This window comes from Gastrolobium bilobum, unplaced genomic scaffold, assembly GCF_033153095.1.
Source record: "Gastrolobium bilobum isolate Gb01-03AN ecotype WA unplaced genomic scaffold, APGP_CSIRO_Gbil_v1 utg11607, whole genome shotgun sequence".
NCBI lineage: Eukaryota > Viridiplantae > Streptophyta > Magnoliopsida > Fabales > Fabaceae > Gastrolobium > Gastrolobium bilobum.
The window spans coordinates 179,660-204,923 of record NW_026898683.1 but is presented as its reverse complement, the minus strand read 5'-3'; the positions used below and the strand labels follow the sequence as shown (position 1 = coordinate 204,923).

At 34.3% G+C, this 25,264-nt stretch overlaps 1 protein-coding gene across 1 annotated transcript; it reads right to left on the bottom strand.

Annotated features, from left to right (window-relative positions):
- Window positions 1–1,150: 1,150 nt before the first annotated feature.
- On the bottom strand, window positions 1,151–7,502 carry LOC133318289 (transcription factor E2FB-like). Its single transcript, XM_061520282.1, has 14 exons — window positions 7,365–7,502; window positions 4,245–4,404; window positions 3,985–4,044; window positions 3,748–3,833; window positions 3,582–3,670; window positions 3,437–3,491; window positions 3,011–3,063; window positions 2,868–2,918; window positions 2,716–2,764; window positions 2,541–2,606; window positions 2,384–2,460; window positions 2,050–2,266; window positions 1,739–1,805; window positions 1,151–1,281 (listed from the first exon to the last, which is right to left on the bottom strand). The coding sequence occupies exons 1-14, from the start codon at window positions 7,500–7,502 to the stop codon at window positions 1,151–1,153; spliced, it is 1,299 nt and encodes a 432-aa protein (XP_061376266.1).
- Between the last annotated feature and the right edge of the window lie 17,762 nt (window positions 7,503–25,264).

The following is a 25,264-nucleotide window of genomic DNA, read 5'->3' as shown; positions in this document are numbered from 1 at the left end:
AGTAAAATTTTATTTTATGCACGGGTAATAAACTTGTCTTCATGTAATTATGTCCTTTTGCATATTTCAAGCTCATAAGAGAAGAACAAGTTAACTGAAAAGAAAGAGACCAAAGGGAGAACAAACTCGCTTACCAAAGAAAAAAAAGGGAGAACAAACTCGGCAGTTGGCAAAATTTAGAGCATACCTGCTCACTCCATTGTTGTTTCTTTGATGTCTTTCACTCTGTTATGCTCTGATTAGCGGCAACATTTAAAAAACCTGACTTGGGATGCAATCTGATTTTATACAGTAAATGGTTGCTATGTGTAACTATACAGCATGTATTTATCTTTTCAGCTGGAAATCTAAACTAATGAGACTGACAAAGTTGGTACCTTATTTCCAAGTAATCACCATATCATGTTTCATTATCAAAGCTGCTTCTAATAATATTTTCATTTCTTTCATCAGATGAATGTTGGGTTTTCACCCTAATGGGCATACATACATCGTTTCTATTGATTATGAAAATCACATTTGATATTCAACAATTTAGATCCACTAACTGTAAATTTTATGGTGTGGCTTTAATTTGTTGTGGAACAAAGCATAATTTATTAGTATGTAAAACATTGGTAAAAATCTTAAATTCTCCATTCTCACCTCTTTACTAGAATTGCAATGACTCATTAATTATTACTGGTTATAGTCTCTGATAATGCACCATCAAGAAAGACGAAAGAAAAGAAACGAGGACATGATACATCGTAAAAATAAAACCTCCACAGAAAGAATCCTAGATGAAACTTATCATTTAACTACAATGTGCTAGATTTCGCACATTGTAGCTTAAGGAAATGGATAGATTATAATAGCGTTAAGCGAGAGCCTCTACACATCGCGCTAAGTACTCAAGAAAGACTAATATAAACAAGGATGGATTCCACAAAGCTACAAGATTTATTATTATTTTATTTTTTTTGGAACTACAAGATCACTCACTGATTATGTAGTATTATGAGGCAGTTGAGTACCACTCCTAGCTCCTCAAACGAGCTTCTTGGAGAAACACAGAAAGAATCATGATGTAACCTTCAATCCAACCTCTTATACGTTCTCCGTGGAAAGAAACACCATTTATTAGATTCGTAACATATCTTGGTAAACATCAATCTCCAGCAAGGTTAGATGCTGAAGGCACTTCACTTGCGTTCGAAGGAGTTTGGGTTGGTGGTGGGCTCACATGAGTCAGACAATAATCTTCGTGAATTGTATCCAGATCATTCCATTCAACTTCGGCTGTAAAAGTATCAAGGATTATTCAAAATACAGAGACAGGATTTTTTAATTTTTTATTTCTTTTCTCAAAAAATCAAACTCCTAAAACCCTCCCCTCCTGGTGGGTGTGTGTTCATGAATTGTATCCAGATCATTCCATTTAACTTCTGCTGTAAATGTATCAACTATCAAGGATTTTTCAAAACGGAGACAGGATTTTCTTTTCTTTTCTCAAAATAATGAAACTCCTAAAACCCTCCTCTCCTGGTGTGTGTGTTCGTGAATTGTATCCAGGTCATTCCATTCAACTTCGGTTGTAAATGTATCAAGGATTACTCAAAATACAAAAACAGGATTTTTTTTTCTTAAAAAATGAAACTCCTAAAACCCTCCCCTCCTTTTGTTTGTTTGTTTTGTGTGTGTGAGCCTGTGCGTGCGTGCGCATGCATAAAGGTTAAAATGTCCAATGAGAGGATACGTTCCGTTCTCCACATGTCTGATATGTTAACATCAGCATCAGATAAAAGCCAGTAATCAGTATTGCTCTGCAAAAGAAAAAAAAAATCCTTTTATCAACAGACAATACTAAAAATTGGATGCATATAAATAAACACATGCACGGATTGATTTGGGTATATAATTTCGAAAGGTAACGCCAGACAACTTTTGGAACTTTCTTGCGATAAGATACCCTCTTCCTCTCAATTTGCAATAATTTGTGACTTCGTCTTGGGATTGCTAGTTGAAAATCCATAGAACAAGTATATCAAAAACTGTGGTCATACTTACATCAAAATCTGAAGGAACAATCTTCATGATCCCACTCACAAAGTCCGGCGAAGTAGGAAAATCTGAACTAGGCCTATGAACATCTTCCTGTATTTCTAGGTCCTTCCCTCTATCCTCTGAGACCACAGTTGATCCATGCCTATTAAACTCTGGACTGGATGGAAGATTAGGTGTCACGTCAACACCTTTAATCTCCTCAAACTTTTCTGCAAATTGACTAGGACAGGGAGAGGAGAAGAGATCAGGAGTGTAATATTTATTGCACTTTCCAAACATCCAAGCATCATTGACTTGAAGTCAAATGAGTTCAGACCCGCTAAAAAAGTAAGCATACCTAAGAAGGTGAACATCTATTGGGCCCATAGTGCTTCTCAGGACCATCCTGTATCTCCTCTGGGGATAATCAACAGCCTGATAGAACGTTTTGCATTGATAAAGATGAATGCAAAATTAATAACTTCTATGCAAACCTTCATAGCCTCTGAAATTACCTCATCAGGATCAGGGACCTCCAAAGTGGTGCAATGTGGAGATTTAATTGCTATCAAGGTTTCATTCTGACAAAAGAAAACGTTTTTAGGTAACAAACAAAATAAATTTATAATGTGAGATGCAAGGAACACATTGAATCACCATATAAAATACTTAATACTCAAAGATATTAACCTGAAAGCAGGGCAAGCTCTTTATATCTTCCTCAGTCACAAAAAGATACCTAAGTTGGAGGAAATAGGTTACAGAGAACCACATCAAATAAGTTATGAACATAAATATGTGGCAGTGACTCAAATCTAACCAAAGGTAAAAATAAATATTACTTTTGACTGTTTTCATCTTCCCTAAGACCCCTTAGTCTTTCTTCCATCTCTCTGCATTAGTTAGAAAACTTAAGCTAAGTTAACAGATAGGAAACAAGCATGCAATTATTCAATAAAGCAGAATCAGCAAATGACATTAAAACCTTATTTGTTCATCTAACTGGCTCTCCTCCATCGTAAGATTTTCAACTTCCGCCTGCAGATGAAAAAAAATATATTACTTTTGAAGTCGATATCAAATGAATTACATTATCTTGCAAGCATTCCCAGTCACCCATAGCAACGCAAATTACATGATAATTGAAATTCAAATCAGAGGGTCTGTCAACTATTTCAACAAAAATAAACATATCAGTTTCACCAGCCCTTCTCACATTTATGAAAAATTGAAAGTATTGCAAATTTGCAAGACAAACTAGAATTGATATGAAGCAAAGAAAGTTATCGTCGAGAAATCATAAAACCAAGAAAAAATAATGCAGTGAAAAAAGGAAAATCAATCAAGATCAAGAATTTTAAAGAAATCATCCCCGTGTAAATTCCAAGCAGCAAATTGAATAATTCCTTGCCTGGAAACTCGCAATACTATCATCAGCTTCCTCTGGTCTTGAAATATCCAGGTCCCTGACCAATCTCATGAGTTGGTAAAATAATTTCAACACTTACGATAACAATATATGACAGGAATGACAGGATTATAGAAAGCACTCCTACTTCCATTGAACTATGTTTTTGCTGTTCTTTTCTATAAGGCCAATCCCTTGAAGAACATTTGTTATATCATATATCCTCCTCTTTTGTACCTGCAGATAGAAAAGCACCTTCAAGTAATCAAACTTTACATCATAGAATCTTCAGACCAGACAGAAAAATATTTAACCTCTAATATATCAGCAGCTTTTCTCAAATCAAGAATACCATCCTTTGCTAGCTTGATCAAATTGATGAACCTCTTTGTCAACATACCTAAATTTTTTATTTTTTATTTGAAAAAAAGAAAGATATAGTAACTTAAAGAGTATAATTCATTTCTGCCAGTAAAGCACAGAAAGAAATGAATTACAATAAAATTCATGATTGACATCAAACTACTGAAGACATGGGGAATGCTTGCTACCTAAAGAGGTGTCATAACGACTTGGACCAGCAGGAGAGAGATTATTTCCTGAAGGAGACCCTGACAAATTTACAGAAAAAAATAAATCAAATATATCTAAATTATTTAAAAACCAAAATTGACAAGTAAGGATGGTCTACGTATACGTTAGTTGACAATAACCTAGTTGGCAACCAAAATATTGGTTTCCCGTTCTTTCAACACGTATCAAAACTATAAATATGGAAGCCTACTATACGAAGTCTGGAAGATATACTGACCCATATTTGAGCCTGGAATTTGAGGTTCAGATCCGTTGCATTTTGTAAGTCTGGAGGCTTTGCTTGACTTCCTCGTCTGCAAAGGACTATTAGCTGCTTCAGTGGAGGCAGGAGTCATTCTATCACCATAATCAGCTGTGTCACTCTTCCGCTTGAATTTCTGAAATAGATAATTTATTTGAGGAATAGAGTCGATGGAACTTGCAATGAACAGAAAAGAGGATATAACAGAGAAGTTATAACTGGAAACAGCTGCATTTTCATAAGCAATTCATGTACCATAATCATGTGATCATGATGGACAATTCTTAAATTATAATATCTACAAACGACAATGCATGCATAGCTCACAATACTTGGAAAGATGTCAATAGACCTAATGAAAGAGGAAGGTTGAAAAGAGAAGTGCAACTTCAAACAGCCCAACAGATGCAGGCCCATGTGTAGGAGAAAAGGAGCAGCCCATGGATGAAGAGGAGCAGCCCAAGCAAAGAAGAACTGAACCAATGCTGGTTTATTACAGAAAGAATAGAAATAGGGAAATTGTGTGACGTGTAATGAGTTGTAATAAACGGTTATGGAGAGAGAGTGAGAGGTGAAGTTTGTTATTGTTGTTATTGCTTTCAGTATTGCTTTGAGACGTTTATATGGAGTGGAGAGTAGGAGTGAGAGGGTATCGATTGATTTGTTAATTTTCTACAGGTGTAGAGGGGCTAGTGGAGTTATCTCCTTAGCAGGGAGCCTTGGCTCTTTTACTTTTCTGTTGCAAACCTTACTGTAATCGTTCCTTTTATTAATATACAAATTGTCTCCCTCTTAATTGATAGAAAGGGCTAAATTCCTATCAGAAAAAAGGCAGCATTCCACTGCATTTATAAGATTTGGCAGGTTATTCCTTCACAAAATTATATACCGAAGGCAATACATTGCTTAAGCACTCCAAAGACACCAAACCTCTAAGAGTGCACCTAGTGCAGGACAGCATCTTCCCTGTAGTACCGTGCTCTATAGGGTAGCAGCACTCCTCCAGAGGACTATGCTTTCAATGTATTGGTAGGCTGTTAAGTGTGGGACGCTCTATCAAGGCCACCCACCTTGGTAAGCAGTCCCTATTGAGAATATGATACAAGTAGCTTCGGGCTTGGGCTTTCTTCAAAGCATTACATAGTGCTCTCCCTTCCAAAGGCGCACTAGCATACTGCAATAAGCACCACCAAAGTATTATTCTTACTTGGGAGATAGGCATTCGGAATATAGATTTGAGAAGTGAGAAAAGGCGCAGTTGTGAAAGAGGCAACTTTTTGTGAAGGGGAAACCCTAGGGAGGAGAATTCCCTCCTTAGGTTCTTAGTTTGTGATTAAATAAACACCACCAAAGTATTATTCTTCCTTTCCTCTCACTGTAGTCCTCATCTCTCTCTAAAAACTCAGAAATAATTTCTTGGTTCGGAAAATATTCTCACTCTCCCTTATCACCTTAGGCACTGACTCACCCAACCTCTATCTCCTAGGCATGTGCTGCAAAGACAACAACATTGCAGAAGGCCTTTTGCTGCCACGTATTTAATGCCCAACAAAGAAGTCTCCTATATAAACAAAACCTAGCCTAGCACATTCTTACACAGCCAAGGGAGAGCCTCGTGGCGGGGAGACCACCCACCATCAATGGGTTAAACAATTATCAACCACAAAAAGTGAACCCAACGACATGTCTTTAACAAAAACCTTAAGGCATTGATAGAGGAAAAAGGGTTTTTGAAGAGACAAATGGAAATAGGATATCTAATACATAACCTTTTTCTTCTTCTCAGGGCAATAGATAAGTCATCAAGGTCAATCTCACAATTATTTAAAGGAATATTCAAAAGACCATGTTCAAGGTTATGATGAACAATATGTTCAATACTTACCGTAGGCTTAAATGAATGAAGTTGCTACTGAACGAATTTGGGTTTTTCCCCCCATTTGATACAATAGTTGTGGGGGACCAGCCTTGCCTTAGCTGGCTCAGGAGCTGATTCAAGTGAGCCACCACAAGGCCCTAGTTCCTAGATATTAGCTGGGTTAGACCGTAGAGGGAAAGGCAACTCGGGAATGACTCAACTTCAACAGTGAACTCAAGAACACTCCATTCCCCTGGAGATGAGGATGAGGAAAATATGACACGTCTTTATGAAAAGTGACATTCCATGGAAATAAAGAAGCAATAACTCAAAGGGTCCTAGCATTTATATTCCTTTTTGTCAGGAGTATAACTTAGCAAGACACACTTAACACTCTGAGAATCAAGCTTATTGCGGTGTTAGCGCTGCATATGGAAAAAGGCCATACAACCAAAGACAAAATACTAAAGACTCTGCATGAGAGGAATGAAAAGAAAGAAGTCATAAGATGATCAGGACCAACATTACGAAGTACTTGAGAGACGATAGTCGATTTATCAAGGAAGCAGCAATTAAGACAATGTTCACCCAATTCGTATTCAGTTCTTGGTTTTGGAATAAAGGTATGAAGAGATAGCCAGGACTCACGAATTTCTAGGGGTTGGGAGAGTTAATCCTCTATATTTCTTTTCTTTTCCATCCTCCCTCGTGATTCTGCAATCACCTTAAATCAGAATTAGGGAGAAGAGTGATGTTCAACAAAAGTTCATTTCTTTCCATTTGTTCTCTACTTTTTATGGTTCAATTTCCATTTGTGCTCAAACCCGCTCAGACAAATCTCATTCCAAAACATACAACCACTTAATTTTTGTACACATAGATCAACAAAAAAAAACAACCAATCTTTTGTGATTCACTTCATCATGATCACAAGATTACACATAAATATCTAATCTGCGAAAGAAAAAGATCAATAAATGGCCTTGTTTAGTGAAACCAAGTTATACTTCAGTTCCAGTATTACATGCAGAACTAACAAGTAAGAAACTGATTAAAGCCCTAATTGAGCAGATCTCCATCCAACCGTTCAATTAATAAACTGAAAAGCCACTCTACAAAAAAACTCCACAAAAATCACCAACCACCGAAAAAAAAATTAAAAAAATTAAAAAAAAAGCAAAATATATTAAAGAAACACCGACATTAGCGCAGAAATAACAAAGACTTAGAAGACTAACAAGCGGATTAACGACAATGCTGTCCGCGTCGTTTTGAGGAGGGGGGTGGTGGTCGGGGGAGAATCGGTGATAATCTCCGGAAGGTGCAAAAGCTGGCTTCATGGAAGAGAAAGGGAGACGTGGCTTCTTGGATTGCATGAACGAGATTGATTAATTGGGGAGATCTGAGTGTTTGGCAAGTGAGAAAATAAAAGAAGCGGGAGAGAGAAAACGAGGGAAAAGAAGAGGAAGGGACGCAAGCAAGAAAGAAAGAAACGAAGGAGGGAATTTGGATGTGGAGGGAAGTGAGTGAAGCACCTCTAAATTGACAAAATTAATATTTACACATCACTCCTGTTTTGTACCCCTAATGTAAATAATAAATTGTTTTTTGTTTTTAAAAAATAATTTATATTTAGGCTATTAGCTTCGGTTCCGATTCGGCGCCAATCACACGGATCTTACTCCTTTAAACTTTGCCTGCATTTTTTCATTACTAATTCACTTTTGTTGTATTTTTTGTAACAATTTTTACCAAAAATATACATAAAAATAATCTTTTTTTTTAATTTTTATAAGGAATGAAAAAAAAAATATTCCTGGGAAGAGATTTGATATAAAAAAATTTATTTAATATTTTTTTTCTTTTTTAACGTATATCATGAGGGAAAAAAATAAATGAAAAATACTTCGGGTACATTATCAGGATTAGAGCTGGCAAAACAAAAAAAAAAAAAAAAAATCTGTTTACAAATTTTTTTTTAGAAATGACACTAAGTATGACCGGCCATACTTAATGTAGTTTGTAAACAAAAAATTTATAAATATAACATTCATATATATATATGGAGCAGGATCCTTTTTTGACACCGGTGTCAAATTTTGAAATTTGACACCAAATCCCAACAGTTGATTTTCGCCAATCAACGGTTATCATTTATTAAAATTAATAATTAATTAATAAGTGTAATTCTCAATAAATGATAACCGTTGATTGGCGGAAATCAACGGTTATGATTTGGTGTCAAATTTCAAAATTTGACACCGGTGTCAAAGGATCCTATCCCTCTATATATATATATATATATATATATATATATATATATATATATATATATATATATATATAGAGGTAGGATCCTTTGACACCGGTGTCAAATTTGAAATTTGACACCTTATCTGATAACCGTCAGATCAAAAAAGAACAATGGTTTCACATGCTTACAAATCAGAGTCGTTGATCTTTTTTGATCTAACGGCTACCAGATGAGGTGTCAAATTTTAAATTTGACACTGGTGTCAAAGGATCCTGCCTCATATATATATATATATATATATATATATATATATATATATATATATATATATATATATATATATATATATGCAGGATCATTTGACAACGGTGTCAAATTTAAAGTTTGACACCTGACCTGAGAGCCGTTAGATCAAAAAATATCAATGGTGTCACATGCTTACGAATCAGAGTCGTTGATATTTTTTGATCTAACAGCTCTCAGATGAGGTGTCAAACTTTAAATTTGACACTGGTGTCAAAGGATCCTGCCTTATATATATATATATATATATATATATATATATATATATATATATATATAATGAGAGAGAGAGGTAGGTAGGGATGTAAATAAGCTAAGCTTTGACTTAAAGAGACTAGGCCATGTGTAAAAAATATTGGGTCTAGCCTGTGTATGTCTCAAATTACAAGTCTGGTCTGACCTATATTTAAAAATTAAAGACTTGGCCTAGGCCTATTAGCTTATTTAAGCCTATTAAACATTCAATAATTAAAAGAATAACTAAAATACTATTACTTTATTATTCAAAATTATTAAAATAATAATTTTATTTATTTTATTTAAAATAAATAATATGATATAAGTCGGCCTGTAGGCTTATAGGCCCGACATGTACAAAAAAAAGCCTATGACCTATTTTTTTCTAAATATTTTTTTTAAATGTCTAAGTCTATTCTATTTTATTATTTGTAATAGGTCAAACCTAACCTAATATAGGCTTGGTCGTAGGCCCCTGTAGGTCGGTCTAGCCCATTTACACCCCTAGAGGTAGGATCTTTTAACACCAGTGTCAAATTTGAAGTTTGACACCTTATCTGATAGCCGTTAGATCAAAAAAGATCAATGGTGTCACATGCTTACAAATCAGAGTCGTTGATCTTTTTTTATCTAACGGCTATCAGATGAGGAGTCAAACTTCAAATTTGATACCGGTGTTAAAGGATCCTAGCCTATATATATATATATATATATATATATATATATATATATATATATATATATATATATGAAGTAAGATCCTTTGACACCTCATCTGAGAGCCGTTAGATAAAAAAACTCAACGATTCTGATTTGTAAGCATGTGATCCCATTGATCTTTTTTGATCTAACGACTATTAGATGAGGTGTCAAATTTGAAATTTGACACTGGTGTCAAAGGATCCTACCTATATAGAGAGAGATTAACTACATAAAATAAATAAACAAAGAGTTTGTTTTTTCTGATGTTACTTTAGATAACTTTATCTAATGTTCATCAAAACGACGTCGTTTTGGGACGGAAATCATGGTATTTTTGTAATTTTAATTCATTTCAAGGTTATAATAGTCTTTATCACTCTAATTTTTTAATTTTTCAACCCCGAAACGACATCGTTTCGATGAACATTAGATAAAGTTATCTAAAATAACATCGGAAACTTTTTCCCGTAAACAAATATTAAATATCATACATATAAAACACATGACGGAAACATGTGAAAATATCCCAACAAACAGTTACAATATTTATCTATAAATGTTTAGGTTGAGGATTACATGGTTAGTTGTTATCTAAAAAACAATGATTATTTAGTTAAAAGTTAACCAGAATATATTCAATTATGTTAAAATGCAATGATTGTTTTATTCAAAGAGCAATTTTCTCTCTCTCTATATATATGTATATATTACTGATCGAAAAAAGAAGAGAACAGAAACAAAAGAAAAAGTGAAAGAAAGAGGAGAACCGAGAGCAAAGAAAAAGAGAGATCAAAGAAAAGAAGGCAGTGCGGGGAAAGTGATGAAGAAGGTAATATCGAGAAATTTAAAACGTTGTCTCATTATTTTCTTTAGTTATATTATTACTTTGTTAATTTAGTCATACTATTACAATTTCTTTTCTATGTAACTTTGTTTTACCGCAAATTTATTATTTAATTTTAAATATTTTTTTTCTTTTGAAGAATAAATTATTTGGTACCAAAAAATGTAAAGAGAGTGTATAATTTTTAAGTGTATGATATTACTATGAACTGACCCACAAAGTTTAGGATCAGACTGTATAGGGTAAGAGACACCTTATTTTGGTTTGAGCTCCGCCAATCGGACTATTTCACATGCAGAGACTCATAAAATTGAAAATTTAATTAGCTTCAGTTAAATAGTACACAATTTATTATTTGTGATTATTTCTGATATTACTCATTTTTATGAAATTATTTGAGAGAATGGTTTCTTTCGTTATTACGGTTGAAATGGTTATGGTTAGAAAATCTCAATATTATTGAAATTTTTCTTATGTTTGTTTGTTTTGTGCTAATCTTTCCAAAAAAACCATATGCCTAGCTCTTTTTTTTTTTGAGAAGGATGGACTATGAATATTTATTTTATGATGGTCGCTGGGAATACTACATAATAGTTGGGAACCAAGGAGCTATAGCCATATTTCATACAGACAGTGTAGAAACATATACCTAGTGTTGGCAAAAATGAGTCAACCCGTCAGGTTGGGTTAGCCTAAATGAGCTGTCAAACCGAGTCAACCCGACCCAATTCAATCCGGACAAAAACGAGCCAACTCGCGGGTCTAACGGGTAAACTCGCGAGTTGGGTTTATTTTTTTATTTTTTTTAATTAAAAATTATAATATCACAAACATGATTCTTAACCTAACCTGATCCTTAACCTCTCCGCTTGTCGACTCAGCATCTCCCCCACAGCCCTCACCTTCTCCTCGTCGCTATTATGTTTTCTCCTCAAATGCAGTTTTTTGAGTTCCAAAACTCTCCATCCATACTGATATGATGCTTAACCTTTTTAATTTTTGGAATTATTTGTATTTATATTACTAACAAAACTTGACGGAAAAAAAGATAGGAAAAACAAAGAAGGAAAAAGAAGAAGGCAGGAATCTTGACGGAAATCTCAGGTACTCAGGTACTCCGCGTTGCTACATACTAGTGTTGGACTCTATAAGCTTTCGTTCTTATTTGATTTTGGAGACCCAAAACTCCACATGCAGGAAACAGAGATGGATTGAAAGAGAAAAACCCAGTGGCATTATTATGAGCTAATCCGCGAGCTTTTTTTCGAGCCAACCCGCGAGTTGATTTTCGAGACAACCCGTGAGCCAACCTTAACCCGACTCGAGTTGGGCTGGGTTGAGTTTCCTGACTCGTTTTTTTTTTCGAGCCAACTCTAACTCGGCTCGTTTTTTTCGGGTTGAACATGGGTTGAGTCGGGTCGAGCCGAATTGGCCCGTTTTGCCAACCCTACATATACCTATGGGCTAGATTAAAGTGAGAATTATGCACTATACCAATTTATAACCTTAAATAGTTAGGAATGTAATATATGTACAATACTAATGTAAATTAGTTTTAGGGAGTAAGCTTTATTGCAAAATATTTAGAATGTAATAGTCTTGTACTAATTCATGTCGATGAAAAAATAATGAAGGATGTTTATATAACTAGTTAATCTTCCTAAATTTATTTTTCTTTATATTTTTTATTATTAAAACATATTTTAACAAATAATATAATATTATCTATAATAGTTAGTCAGAGAGGATGTTACAATGTTGATGATTGATAATGGTTGTCATCTATGTAGCACCGATACGACACGCGACACGTGACACGACACGACACTCCGACACTTCAATCCTAAAAAATTATGGATTTCGACACGTTTTAATATTAAATAATATTTTTAATTTATATAGTGTATATTTCATTTAATATTTAATAATTTAACAAAAAAATGAAACTAAATTAATAATACCCATCAACACGTTATAAAGATGGAAGCTTTAATAAAAAAAATAAGAATTGGGGTGAGAGAGATATAATATCAGATAGAGAGATCAAATCATATTAGAGAGATCAGAGAGAAGAAGATACAACAAGAGCGTGATAGGAATTGACAACAACGATGCTTAGATGATCTCTTATCTACTTAAGGAGAAAAAAGACAAAAAGATAAAATTGATATGATCAGGTGGAAGCTTTATTAATATATTTTAACTTTAAAAAAAAATTTAAAATAAATTAAAAAACAAATTAAAAAAAATTACGAAAATGCCATTTGACCGTGTCGGACACGGTCAAATTCGCGTGTCGGAATGGTCAACGTGTCGAAAAAAGTCAACTGTGTGTCCGACACCGTGTCGGAGCGTGTTTCCGTGTCGGAGCGTGTCGGACCCGACTCTTCCTGTTTTTACAAGTGTCCGTGCTTTCTTGGTTGTCATAGTCTCATAGCTTTCGCTGAGGTAAGGGTTAAGGCAACTTTGAATTAAAAAAAGAAAAAAAATTATTTTTATTTAAAAAAATCATAAATTTTCATTTAAAAAAAATATTTTGACCTTTTTTTTTTTACTTTTGCTTATTTTAAAAGCTAAGATCCGATTACCCAAAAAAAAAAAAAAAAAACTAAGATCCAAACATCTGATCAAAGTGAAAAATACTTTGAAAAAAAAATAACAATAACTTCTTAAAGAGTATAAGTGTAAAAAGATCAAATGAACTCTAACTCAAGCCATTATCAGAAATTTATAATATAATAAAGGGGCAAGTGAGAATTTGGACATACAAAGTAGTTTTAAGGAAAAAATGTACTCAGCATAAAATAGGAAGGGCTAGAACTAGAAAGTGCTCAACTGAGAAAACCCGCTAAGTGTTTTACTTATATGTCAAATTCAAAATCAATTCATATAATTGCACACACACACAAAAAAGTCACTATAATAAATGACGATTACAATAATTCATTTTATATAAATCTTCAACCATGCTGAGAAGATTGAGCTACATAAAACTAAAGTTAGCTTAAGCATGGTTCTATGTATTTATTTATTTGTTACTTTATTTTGGTGTGGAGGTCGTTTTTATACTTCATATTAACCATAGTCCATATATGACAAAAAGTTTTGCAGAAATCTCGCGAATTGCCAAAAGATGGCATGTGGGACAGAAAGATCATTTCTAGCAAAATAAAAAAGCAAATGAAAATGAAGTCGTCAAGTCATCAATTATCCACTCAAAATCAAAGCAGATATTTTTGGGAGGATCTTGTATCTTCATGCCCAGTTCAATATATCCCCTTAATAATTACATGAGCTAAAAACACGGTTCCATGTATTAGATTTTCCATGAGAAGCTAAGATAATAGGCAGCCAAGACTAAGAAAACGTGTAAGTAGTTTATTAAAATCAACACTCTTAATATTGGAATATATGATGGCTCATGTGTTTGTCACTTTGTTGCTATTGATTGCAAGCATTAGGTAGTCCACATTCTACATTCTAAAATCAAAAGCTAAAGCTTCAACATGTCCAAGATCAGCGTAAATAAGAACCAGACCTTTCAGCAAGATGAAGCTAACAAAACAACTTTTTTGAACTCAGATTTTCTTACCAATCAATATAAAATTAAAGGTGCTTTGTTTTATCAAAGGGGGTTGGTTCAAGTGGTATATGTTTGATTCAGCTTAAGCAAGATTTTGGGTTCAAGTCTTTGTTAATGTCCATGGTTTATCCACACACACAAAATGCTTGATTTTGAATCATATTTTAAGAAGACTTCCATTTTTGCGTATGTATGATATACATAATCCTAGAGAAACTATTATGCACCCTAAAACGATTAAAAGTGAGAAAAAAAACTTAGTTAGGAAGTTGGAAAAAATAAATAATTATTTCTCCAATATAAACTAATTTAAATACACGCATAGTTTGCGAATAGACATCCTTATTTTACATATTAAATAATAGTGACGCAAAAATTTATAATTACTTAATGTAAAATACGATGTGTTATTTATTAATTACCTTATCTTCATAATTCATTCAGACTAACTCTATACAAGAATTTCTGCATAATATTGTATTTTTCTCGAGAATCATTAGCATAAGTGTTATGGACCCATATATTAGATCCATTAACTGACAAGCCCAACAAGGGGCAATTTAAGATATAATCAGATATAACTATAGAAAGATATCCATCAAAGATATCAATTCTAATACGACGACAGCATAATATATGGGCTTGAGCCATCATCAAATGCGCTAAAGGTCCAAAATCCACTATCTCTATAAATAAGAGGTAAAATCTACACATACGTTACGCTCTCTCTTACTATTATGCTGTTATTGTGCACACACACACACCCTTTGGCAAAGCCGTTTATTACTCAATGCACATTGATCTACTTGACTTGAGATATCTCATCCATAGATACCTTGGAGATGGCACCTAGATCCAATAGCAACATACTAGTTCATTGGGCTAGACATCTTTGTCTCTAAGACAGAACACTGGCGCCATCTTGGGGACTCGATAAGATTCGATATTCCCTCGATCACGACTGACAATGGCGGTTCGCACAAGAAGTAACAGCCAACAACCAGGTATAGCCCCCAATCTTCCATTGGATCCCGTGTTGGAAGAAGTCAATCAGCCTCAGAATCAACCAGAAAACGAGGTGGACTGTAATGCAGTCCATGTGAGTAAGGACGTCTCGGATATTGCCTCGACGCCAGCCCCCCGCAACCGAGTTGCAGACCCAGCTCCTTCTCCTCTGAATCCTGCAGATGCAGCTGCCCGCGTTGCGCTTACAACAGATCTTGACTCCCGCCTTGCCCAGAATGTATTCGCTGCAATCATAAGGCGGATGGAGGATATGGAGAATCGCAACAACCTCCAACGAAGAGAAGATTTCTGGAAGAAAATACAAGGAGAATGCAAGATTTGGAGCGACGCTTACTGGAGGTGAGAGGATTGGGTCCTGAAGGAGTCCAGACCCAAGATGATAATGATCAGAATGTGGATCATAACCCGGATACTCAACATCGAGTTAGAGAAACTGAGATCCAGAGAAGATCAAATGCTGGAGTAGTTGTGGACCCAAACCAGGGGAACTTTGAAGATAATCAGAATGCGAATATGAGGCCTCATGCACAGAATAATATGGCAGGAGGGAATATGCAAAAAATCGGAATGAAAAACATCTTAATCGGGATACTCAACCTATCAGAGGAAGTGCTGAACCCGGTCTTTACAGAAGGAAGTATAGATAGAAGGGTGTTTCGGTAAAATGTATATGATAAAAAAAAAGTACGAAAACACCCTTCATTAATTCACCTAAACTTACAAAAACACCCTTAATTAATCAAAACGACATAGTTTTTGGGGTAGTTGTAGATAACCTTATCTAATCTAAAGTGGCTGTAGAAATGTTTACCATATGGCTGTAGAAATGTTTACCATATATATATATATAAGGGAAGGATCCATTTACAAACTTTTTTTTACAAACTATACTATGTCTGACCGGTCATACTCTACTCAAAAGTGTATTACCGGTCAGACATATTGTAGTTTGTAAGATTTGTAAACAAAAAGCTTGTAAATATAATCTTTCATATATATATATATATAGAGGTTATACTTACTATCTATTTTTCTTACTACCTGTTACTACCAGATCTTAACTGTTGATTTCTGTTAATCTAACGGTTGTAACTTATGGGGTTATACTTATTAATTAATTATTAATTTGCAATAAATTATAACCATTAGATTGACGAAAATCAATGGTTAAGATTTGGTAGTAAGAAAAATAGGTAGTAAGTATAACATTTTTCATTTATATATATATCTGGGTTAACCGGTCTGATCAGTAACTCACTGATCCGACTAATAATCTAGTGACCTAATACTTTAATCGGATCGATATCCGAATCGAACCAATAATCCAGTGACCTAATACTTCAATCCGATCTGTGAAATTTGAAGAAGAAGAAGAAAAAGAAGAAGAAAAAGAAGAAGAAGAAGAAGGAGAAAGAAGATAAATCTGTAAACTGAATAATACTTTCATTAAAAATTGCAACGTGTAATATGTTAAGCTTATATACATCAGCTAAACTAATACACATGTAAAGAAAATAACAGAAAGAACTAAAATAACAAAAAAAATAACCAATTAGCTACTAACACCAAAGCTTTAATATAAAATGACGTGGCTGCATATCCATTTCACTGGTAATAGCCCCCCTTAAGGTGGGAGATGAAGATCAAACATGCCTAGCTTGGAAACAAATTCTCTGAAAGGAGATGGATGCATTGATTTGGTAAGTACGTCAGCTAATTGATGATTACTAGAAATTGGAAGCAATCGAATGAGACCTGAAGTAATCTTCTCCATAGTAATGTGACAATCGATTTCAATATGCTTACTCCTTTCATGAAAGCTTGGATTATGAGCAAGATATATGGCTGCTTGATTATCACAGTAGACAGAAACTGGATTAATCAAAGGGAGATGGAGGTCCTTAAGAAGATAAGCCATCCATTGAATTTTGCAAGTTACAGAAGCAAGTGCTCGATACTCTGCTTCGGAGGAACTTCGAGATACTGTGCTTTGTTTCTTAGATCTCCATGAAATCAAGGAATTACCCAGAAAAATGCATAAACCTGTGACAGATTTACATGTATCAGGGCCACATGCCCAATCACTGTCAGAAAAAGCAGACAATTGGAGAGAGTTGGATGTTGAAAATAGAAGACCTTTACCAGGAGAGCCTTTTAAGTAACGTAAAATGTGACAAGCAGCAGTGTGATGTTCATCCATTGGATTAGAAACAAATTGACTCAGCTGATGAAAAACATGAGTGATGTCAGGACGAGTAGTTGTTAAATACAACAACCTGCCAACAAGTCTTCTATAAGTAGAAGGGTCACTATAAGGAGTGCCTTGATTTTGTTGAAGTTTAATTGAGGCATTCAAAGGAGTGGCAACTGGTTTTGCTCCTAGAAGACCAGAATCTGTCAATAATTCCAGTGTGTATTTCCTTTGATTGAGAATTAAACCCCGTGAAGATCGTGCAACTTCTAATCCCAGAAAAAATCTAAGTGGACCAAGATCTTTAATTTTGAATTGATTATGAAGAGCAATCTTTACACGCTTGATTTCTGTTGCATCATTACCAGCTAGCACTACATCATCAACATATACAAGTAATGCTGTAAAGAATGAGAACAGTTTCGAACAAATAAAGAATGATCTGCAACTGATTGAGTATATCCCAATAGCTGAAGTGATTGAGTAAGTTTGGCATTCCATTGTCGACTTGCTTGCTTCAACCCATAGAGGGATTTTTGAAATTTGCAAGTAGCATTAGGAACTGAGGAATGAATACCAGGTGGAAGAGACATGAAGACCTCTCATGAAGTTCACCATGTAGAAAAGCATTATCAACATCTAGTTGTTCCAAGTGCCAGTCCTTGGCTACAGCTATAGCTAGCAAAGTGCAAATTGTGGTCATTTTTGTAACCGATGAAAAAGTTTGGAAATAATCAATTCCTTCACAGTGTGTGTAGCCTTTAGCAACAAGGCGTGCTTTATATCTATCAACAGATCCATATGATTTTCTTTTGATCTTGTAAACCCACTTGCAGCCTATGGATTTTTTATGAGGAGGTAGTTCAACTATGGACCAAGTGTTATTTCGTTCCAAAAAAGGTGAACATCTAGAATAAGAAAGAACATTGGATAAATGGTAAGGTGTAACAGAAACCAAACCTGAGGATGTATTGGCATTTGTTATACTCGACAAACCACAGTGAAAATCTGTTAGATAATGAGGCTTAGACTTTGTTCTTGTGGATATTCGAAGATTATATTCAACTGGATTACAAATTATATGAGGAGCCTGATCCTGTGTAATGTGATCAGAAGAAACTATGGATGATGGAAGATTAGGAGAATTAACAGACAAAACAGGTGTGTTAGAATATCCATCATAAACAATATCAGATGATTGAATACAAAAAGGAATAGATTCAGAGTTTCCAGACTTGTTTGAATCTATAAAAGGAAAGTGAGACTCATAAAAAATAACATTTCGAGAAGTAGAGATGAGATTTGACTCCATATCAAGGACAACATACCCTTTTGTACCTGATTTATAACCAAGAATCGCATGAGCTGCAAATTTTGAACGGTTATGGGTAAGAGTGGATACAAAACATAAGGAACCAAAGACTTTCAAATGAAGAAGTGAAGGTGCAGTCCCATATAAACATTCATAAGGAGACTTATTTGTGAGGACATGAGTAATAATACGATTTATGATATATGCAGCATGGGTTATACAATAGCACCAGTAAATTTTTGGTACATTGGATTGAAAAAATAATGCCTAAGCTGTGTTTAGTAAGTATTGGTGTTTACGCTCTACAATTCCATTTTGTTGGGGACACTCAACACAGGATGTTTGATGGATTATCCCTTTTGAATTATAAAATTCTTTCAAAAGGAATTCAGGACCATTATCTGTTCGAATCACTTTAATATTGGTATGAAATTGAGTTTCAACACAAGAAACAAAATTATGTATATGTGATCGAGTAGCAGCTTTAGTTTTCATTGGCATTACCCAAGTAAACCGAGAATGATCATCTACTATAGTCAAAAAATATCTATGATCGTGAATTGAGGTAACAACATGAGGACTCCATATGTCAATGTGTATGATATCAAAGGGTAACTTTGACTGAGAAGTGCTTAAAAGAAAAGACAAACGTTTCTGTTTGGAGTAATGACAAATGTCACAAACATCAGATTGGGAATTACATGAAATGAAAGGAAAAACTTTTGACATGCTATGTAATATTGAAGAAGAACAATGCCCAAAACGTCTATGCCAGATAGTTGAATCAGTTGCTGTGTTATTGCAGCTTTTATTCTGGTTCACTTTAACAGAATTTTCACTTGGTAATGTGAGTATGAACAAGTTGTTACACTAGTTAGCAATGCCAATCATCCTCCCAGTTGTATTCTGCATAATGGAACATGTTAGTGATCTAAAAATGGCATGACAATTTGAATCACAAAGTAATTTGGTGATATAAACAAGATTAACATAGAATTTTGGAATATATTGAACATTTAATAACACAAGTAAAGATGATAAGTGTATGCTACCATAATATATGGCAAAAACTTGATTGCCATTGGGCAGGTTAATTGGAATAAGATTGATTTGTTGGGGACAAGAAAGTAACTCAAAGCAATGAGTTATATGGTCAGTAGCCCCTGTGTCAAGAATCTATTGAAATTTATATTTACCTGTGTTTGAAGATATTGTATTGGTTTGTACAAGATTAGCAGAATGAGCTCCATTTTCTTGTGGTAGTTGAATCAGTCCTAATAGACTGTGATATTGATCTTTGGTGAAGTGAAAAGATTCACTGTGTTCATTTCTTCCTTCATCCAAGTTTCCACCGTATTCAAAAGGATCATCAGAATTGCAAGTAGCTAAATTTTCTCTTCTGATCATCTTGTTTCTATAACCTAGAGGATATCCATGCTTCTCAAAGCATGTTTCTACAGTGTGATTTGTTCTCCCACAATGAGTGCACACCTTTCCTGGCATTAATCTTCCTCTCCCATAGCTTGAGTAGCATCTTCCTTTGTAGGAGCTTTGACCACGAATGTGTGGTTGTTCATTTGTATTCAAGAAACCTTGGCCACGAACTTGTGATTGTTCATTTGTATTCAAGAAGACTTTTGCTTCTTCTTTTGTTTCAACATTAATATGTCTTTCCTGTTGAGCAATTAAAGAAAATACTCTATTTATATTTGGGAAAGGATCCATTAACATCACCTGAGAACGAACACCAGCAAATTGATCATTGAGGCCACGCAGACAACGAATGACATGATCTTTTTCTCTGTTGTTTCTTGCATGTGTTTGCATTATCAAGCCACAGGCACAATTAGGAATGCACTTACACTTTGGTAACGGTTGTAGTGTATCCAACTCGTCCCAAAATGTCTTGAGCTTGGTAAAGAATTGAGTCACTGTATCAGCTCCTTGATTCAGTTTATACATATCTTCTTGAATATCTGCAATGCGGAATGCATCAGTCTGAAAAAGCGTTCACCAAGATCTTTCATACATCTGACGCAACTTCCATCCAAACAATTGAATGGATTATTGATTCTGCAATTGAATGATGTAACCAAGATAATACCATGGTATTACATCTATCCCATGCCAAGAACAGAGGATCATATTCTTCTAATGGAGCTGAAATGGTTCCGTCCACAAAGCCTAATTTGTTCTTCGATTTCAAGGCCATCTTCATCGATCTTGCCCATGTATGATAGTTTCTACCATAAAAAACTGGGGATACTAACACCAGTGATGGATTTTCGTTTGCATGCAAGAAATATGGATTTGTCTGGTTTGTTTGAAAATCAGAAAATAAACCAGATGGTTGAGAGGAAGATGCAGTTTGTGTAATTGGAGGATCCATTATTAAGGACAGAGTTTTCTTGTGCGAAAGCTATGAGTGGTTACCAGAGCCCAAAAATGAGCTCCGATACCATGTGAAATTTGAAGAAGAAGAAGAAGAAAAAGAAGAAGGAGAAAGAAGAGAAATCTGTAAACTGAATAATACTTTCATTAAAAATTGCAACGTGTAATATGTTAAGCTTATATACATCAGCTAAACTAATACACGTGTAAAGAAAATAACAGAAAGAGCTGAAATAACAGAAAAATAACCAATTAACTACTAACACAAAAGCTTTAAAATAAAATGACGTGGCTGCATATCCATTTCACTGGTAATATGATCGATATCCGGATCGAATTTAATAACACTACTTCTATACCATAGAAGAACACCAACACACTACCCACAAAGAATTTGTAAAAAGGCACGCATTGGATCCAGGGTAGAGGCAGTACGAGCAAGGAAGCACGGACACTTGTAAAAACAGGGAGAGTCGTGTCCGACACGGCGACACGGTGTCGGACACGCGGTCAACTTTTTCCGACACGTTGACCATTCCGACAGGCGAATTTGACCGTGTCCGACACGGTCAAATGGCATTTTCGTAATTTTTTTTTTAAAAAAAATTATTTTTTTAAAAAATTAAAATATATTAATAAAGTTTCCACCTGATCATATCAATTTTATTTTATTTTGTCTTTTTTCCTCTTAAGTAGATAAGAGATCATCTCAGCATCATTGTTGTCAATTCTTATCACGCTCTTGTTGTATCTCTGATCTCTCTCTAATATGATTTGATCTCTCTATCTGATATTATATATCTCTCTCATCCCAATTCTTATTTTTTTTTATTAAAGCTTCCATCTTTATAACGTATTAATGGGTATTATTAATTTAGTTTCATTTTTTTGTTAAATTATTAAATATTAAATGAAATATACACTATATAAATTAAAAATATTATTTAATATTAAAACGTGTCCCAACGTGTCGAAATCCATAATTTTTTAGGATTGACGAGTCGGAGTGTCGTGTCGTATTAAATGTCGCATGTCGTATCGGTGCTACATAGGGTACGGGCATCATAGTCACAACAATTTTTCATACGGAGATTCTTCTTAATCGAAGTGTAAAATCGCAAATGAAAAGTAATTTTGTTCACAACCAACATGTGTCTCCTCTTCCTCCTTTAGAATCTATCAACTGCATGAATGGATTACGAAATAACTTTGGTAAAGAAGAGCTTTCATATTACTTTGACTAAATAAATAATCAGCAAACAAAGCCATTGCTTAAGTGCCTCCATTAAGAAATGACGTGTACGTGTGATGTCATGTGTTAATAAATTCACAATGATTGTTATTGAACATGCTCCTCTACCATTTTTAATCTTTTACTTTCGTTGTCTAATATATATGCATGCACATTGGAAAGAAAATAACCAAGGGTTAAGGCAGAGTCAAATCAACGGATGTTCGATGAAATTTCCTGCTACATTCAAGTAATGAGGGGCCTTAATCCAATAAATGATGAGTAAAAGTAACAAGCCCAAACTGCTCTACTTGAAGATTGGATGTAGTAGAAATTGTAATTTTAATCTCATATTGGGTCCTCAACAAAATTTGATTAGAAATAGGTAGACCGAGAAACGAACTCGTGGGACCTTGAAAGCTATATGATAGTCCTTAGATTAGATTCATAATATTAATATGTGACGGTGGATGGAAGTGGGAGATGGATAATTAAGTTTGAGTTTTGCCTTATCTTTCAAGAAAGACATGTAGGCCTTTAGGAATTCATGTACGCAAATCATGTCCTCCTAATGCATGGCCATTTTCTGCATGACTCGTTAATTTTCTCAATCGTTGTCTTTTGTTGATATTCTGGTCGTCAATCGTTTTCTTGGAAATCAAAATCACTATGAAAGCTCTCCATTCCACACAGGTACATTACTAAAAGGTTGACGAAGACTTGGAGAAGTTTTGGGCCCGTTTGGGGTATGAAAGAAGAGGGTATAATAGGATAATCTATCATATCATACTTTTACTCATTATTTGATGAACCAACATGATATCATAAGCTGACTCATTTTATCCTATGTACAAGATATGATAACAAATGTTAATTTCTCTCATCCATTTATAATACTTATGATCGGCCCATGCCATCGGTTGCTTACACCATTCCTTAACGCCATCACCTTCGCCACCAATCATCGCTCATTAGCTACCAGTCATCACCATATTGTCACTACCTATCACCATCCACAACCACCAGGCATAGCCACCATTGATCAACCTCCACAATTGCCATCGGTTATTATCGACATCGCCGCCACCACCATCACCAACCAATTATCACCTTGGGCCACCTGATCCCCTAATTAATCACCAGGCACCAACCTACATCACTACCACCACCATTGTCATTAGTTAACCACCACAATTGCCACCAGTCACTGTCAGTGGCAATGCTACCACCACCACCACCATTTCCACCTCCACCTGCCACATCGTACCAACCACCACCACTATCATTGTCGTCACAATTGGTAATCGCCATCACTAAATGCTGCCATTAGTTAGCCATCATAATTGTCACTGACTATTACTGGTGTCATCACCACCGTCCATTGTCATTAGCCCCCATAACCTCCATTGTCACCACCACCAATTCAACTAGTCACCCACCGCACCAGCTGCCACCATTAGTAGCCACCAAGAAAGCACTAACATGCAATGTTTTTTGAAAAATATGTGTCCGACATCGACACGTTCTGATAGGCATTCGACACGGATCAACATTATGGGAAACGCGATCAACGCTCCGACACGCATCCGGCACATTTTTTTTTAGTCTAAATTTTATTTTTTTATTTTATTAACTAAACATGAAAAAAAAATATAAATTAATTTTTTTGTTATGGAATTTGACATGAGAAATTAACAAGGTACAAAAAATTATTTTTGTTTTATATTTATGTTATTAAATTTGAATGTTTAATTGGTTATATGACTTATTATGGGCTGTTATATGTATTAAATATAAATTTTATTATATATATTAAAATATTGTTTAATATTAAAACATGCCCTAACGTGTGGAAATATTGTATTTTTTAAAATTAACGTGTGGACGTGTCATGTCGTGTAGCATGTCTCGTGTATGTATCGGTGCAACATAGGTTGCCACTGTCACTAGCCACTAGCTATCAATATTGATAATTAATTTAAAACTTAATTTTTAAAAATTTATTTGCTAAGGGTATAATTTTTAATTAGTTATTTATTTATTTTGATATATTTTATTTAAAATCGTGACTTTCAAATTTTTTTAATAATTTAAAATGAGAACTAATGTGTAAATAAGTAAAATAATAAATTTAAAATTCAATTTTTAAAAATATACAAATTTCTATCAAAAAGTATATTTTTTCTTATTTATATCATATTATATGATTCGTCTAAAATAACATTATTCTATCATGCTTATTTAATGCATATCAAACACGAAATAGAATCCAAACTTATGATATCATATTATTTTCTAGTCTTATCGAGTCCTCTTGTACTATTCATTCTTATGATAGTATTCTTAATTTTAGGGTCTACTGTACTAAGCGCAATTTGAATTTTGAACCCATTAGAAAAAACGTACAAAGCACCACGTCCGAAAACTAATTAAGAACTATAACACTGATCTGCGGCTATGTGAATTGGCATTGTTTTTTCGATGTTATTGCAATCTTCAAATGAAATTATTACCACACTAGCGAGCTTGTTAGCATCTTGGTCTTCCACCATATATGACACTATACATATTGAGGGTGTAAAAAAAAAATGTAATGAATCGAACTGTACTGTACGTAAACCAATTCAAATGGTTTTATCAAAAAAAAATAAAAAAATAATTCAAATGGAACCAATTTTTTATTTTTAATCGGTTCAAGAACCGAATTTTTTTTTAAAAAACCAATTTGATTTGGAATCAAATTACTTTACTGATTCGATTCAATCATTGGCGAACCTATTTGGCTGCCAATGCGTACATAAATTTGGTCATACATTTTTTTTACCAAAGAAGAAATATATTTTTTAATTAATTAGTAATGTCACTCAAGGAGCAATTTTAGTGACCGCATTGCCAGGAATACAACTTATACAAGCACATGTACTAAGAAAGAAATACATCTTATATTACAAAAAAAAAAAAAATACATCTTATTTACTACTTATGTTTTAGTAGTTTTATATCATTAAGTTGATTATTATTTTTTTATGTTAAGTCGAAGTTTTTTTTTTCTTTTATTGTTTGA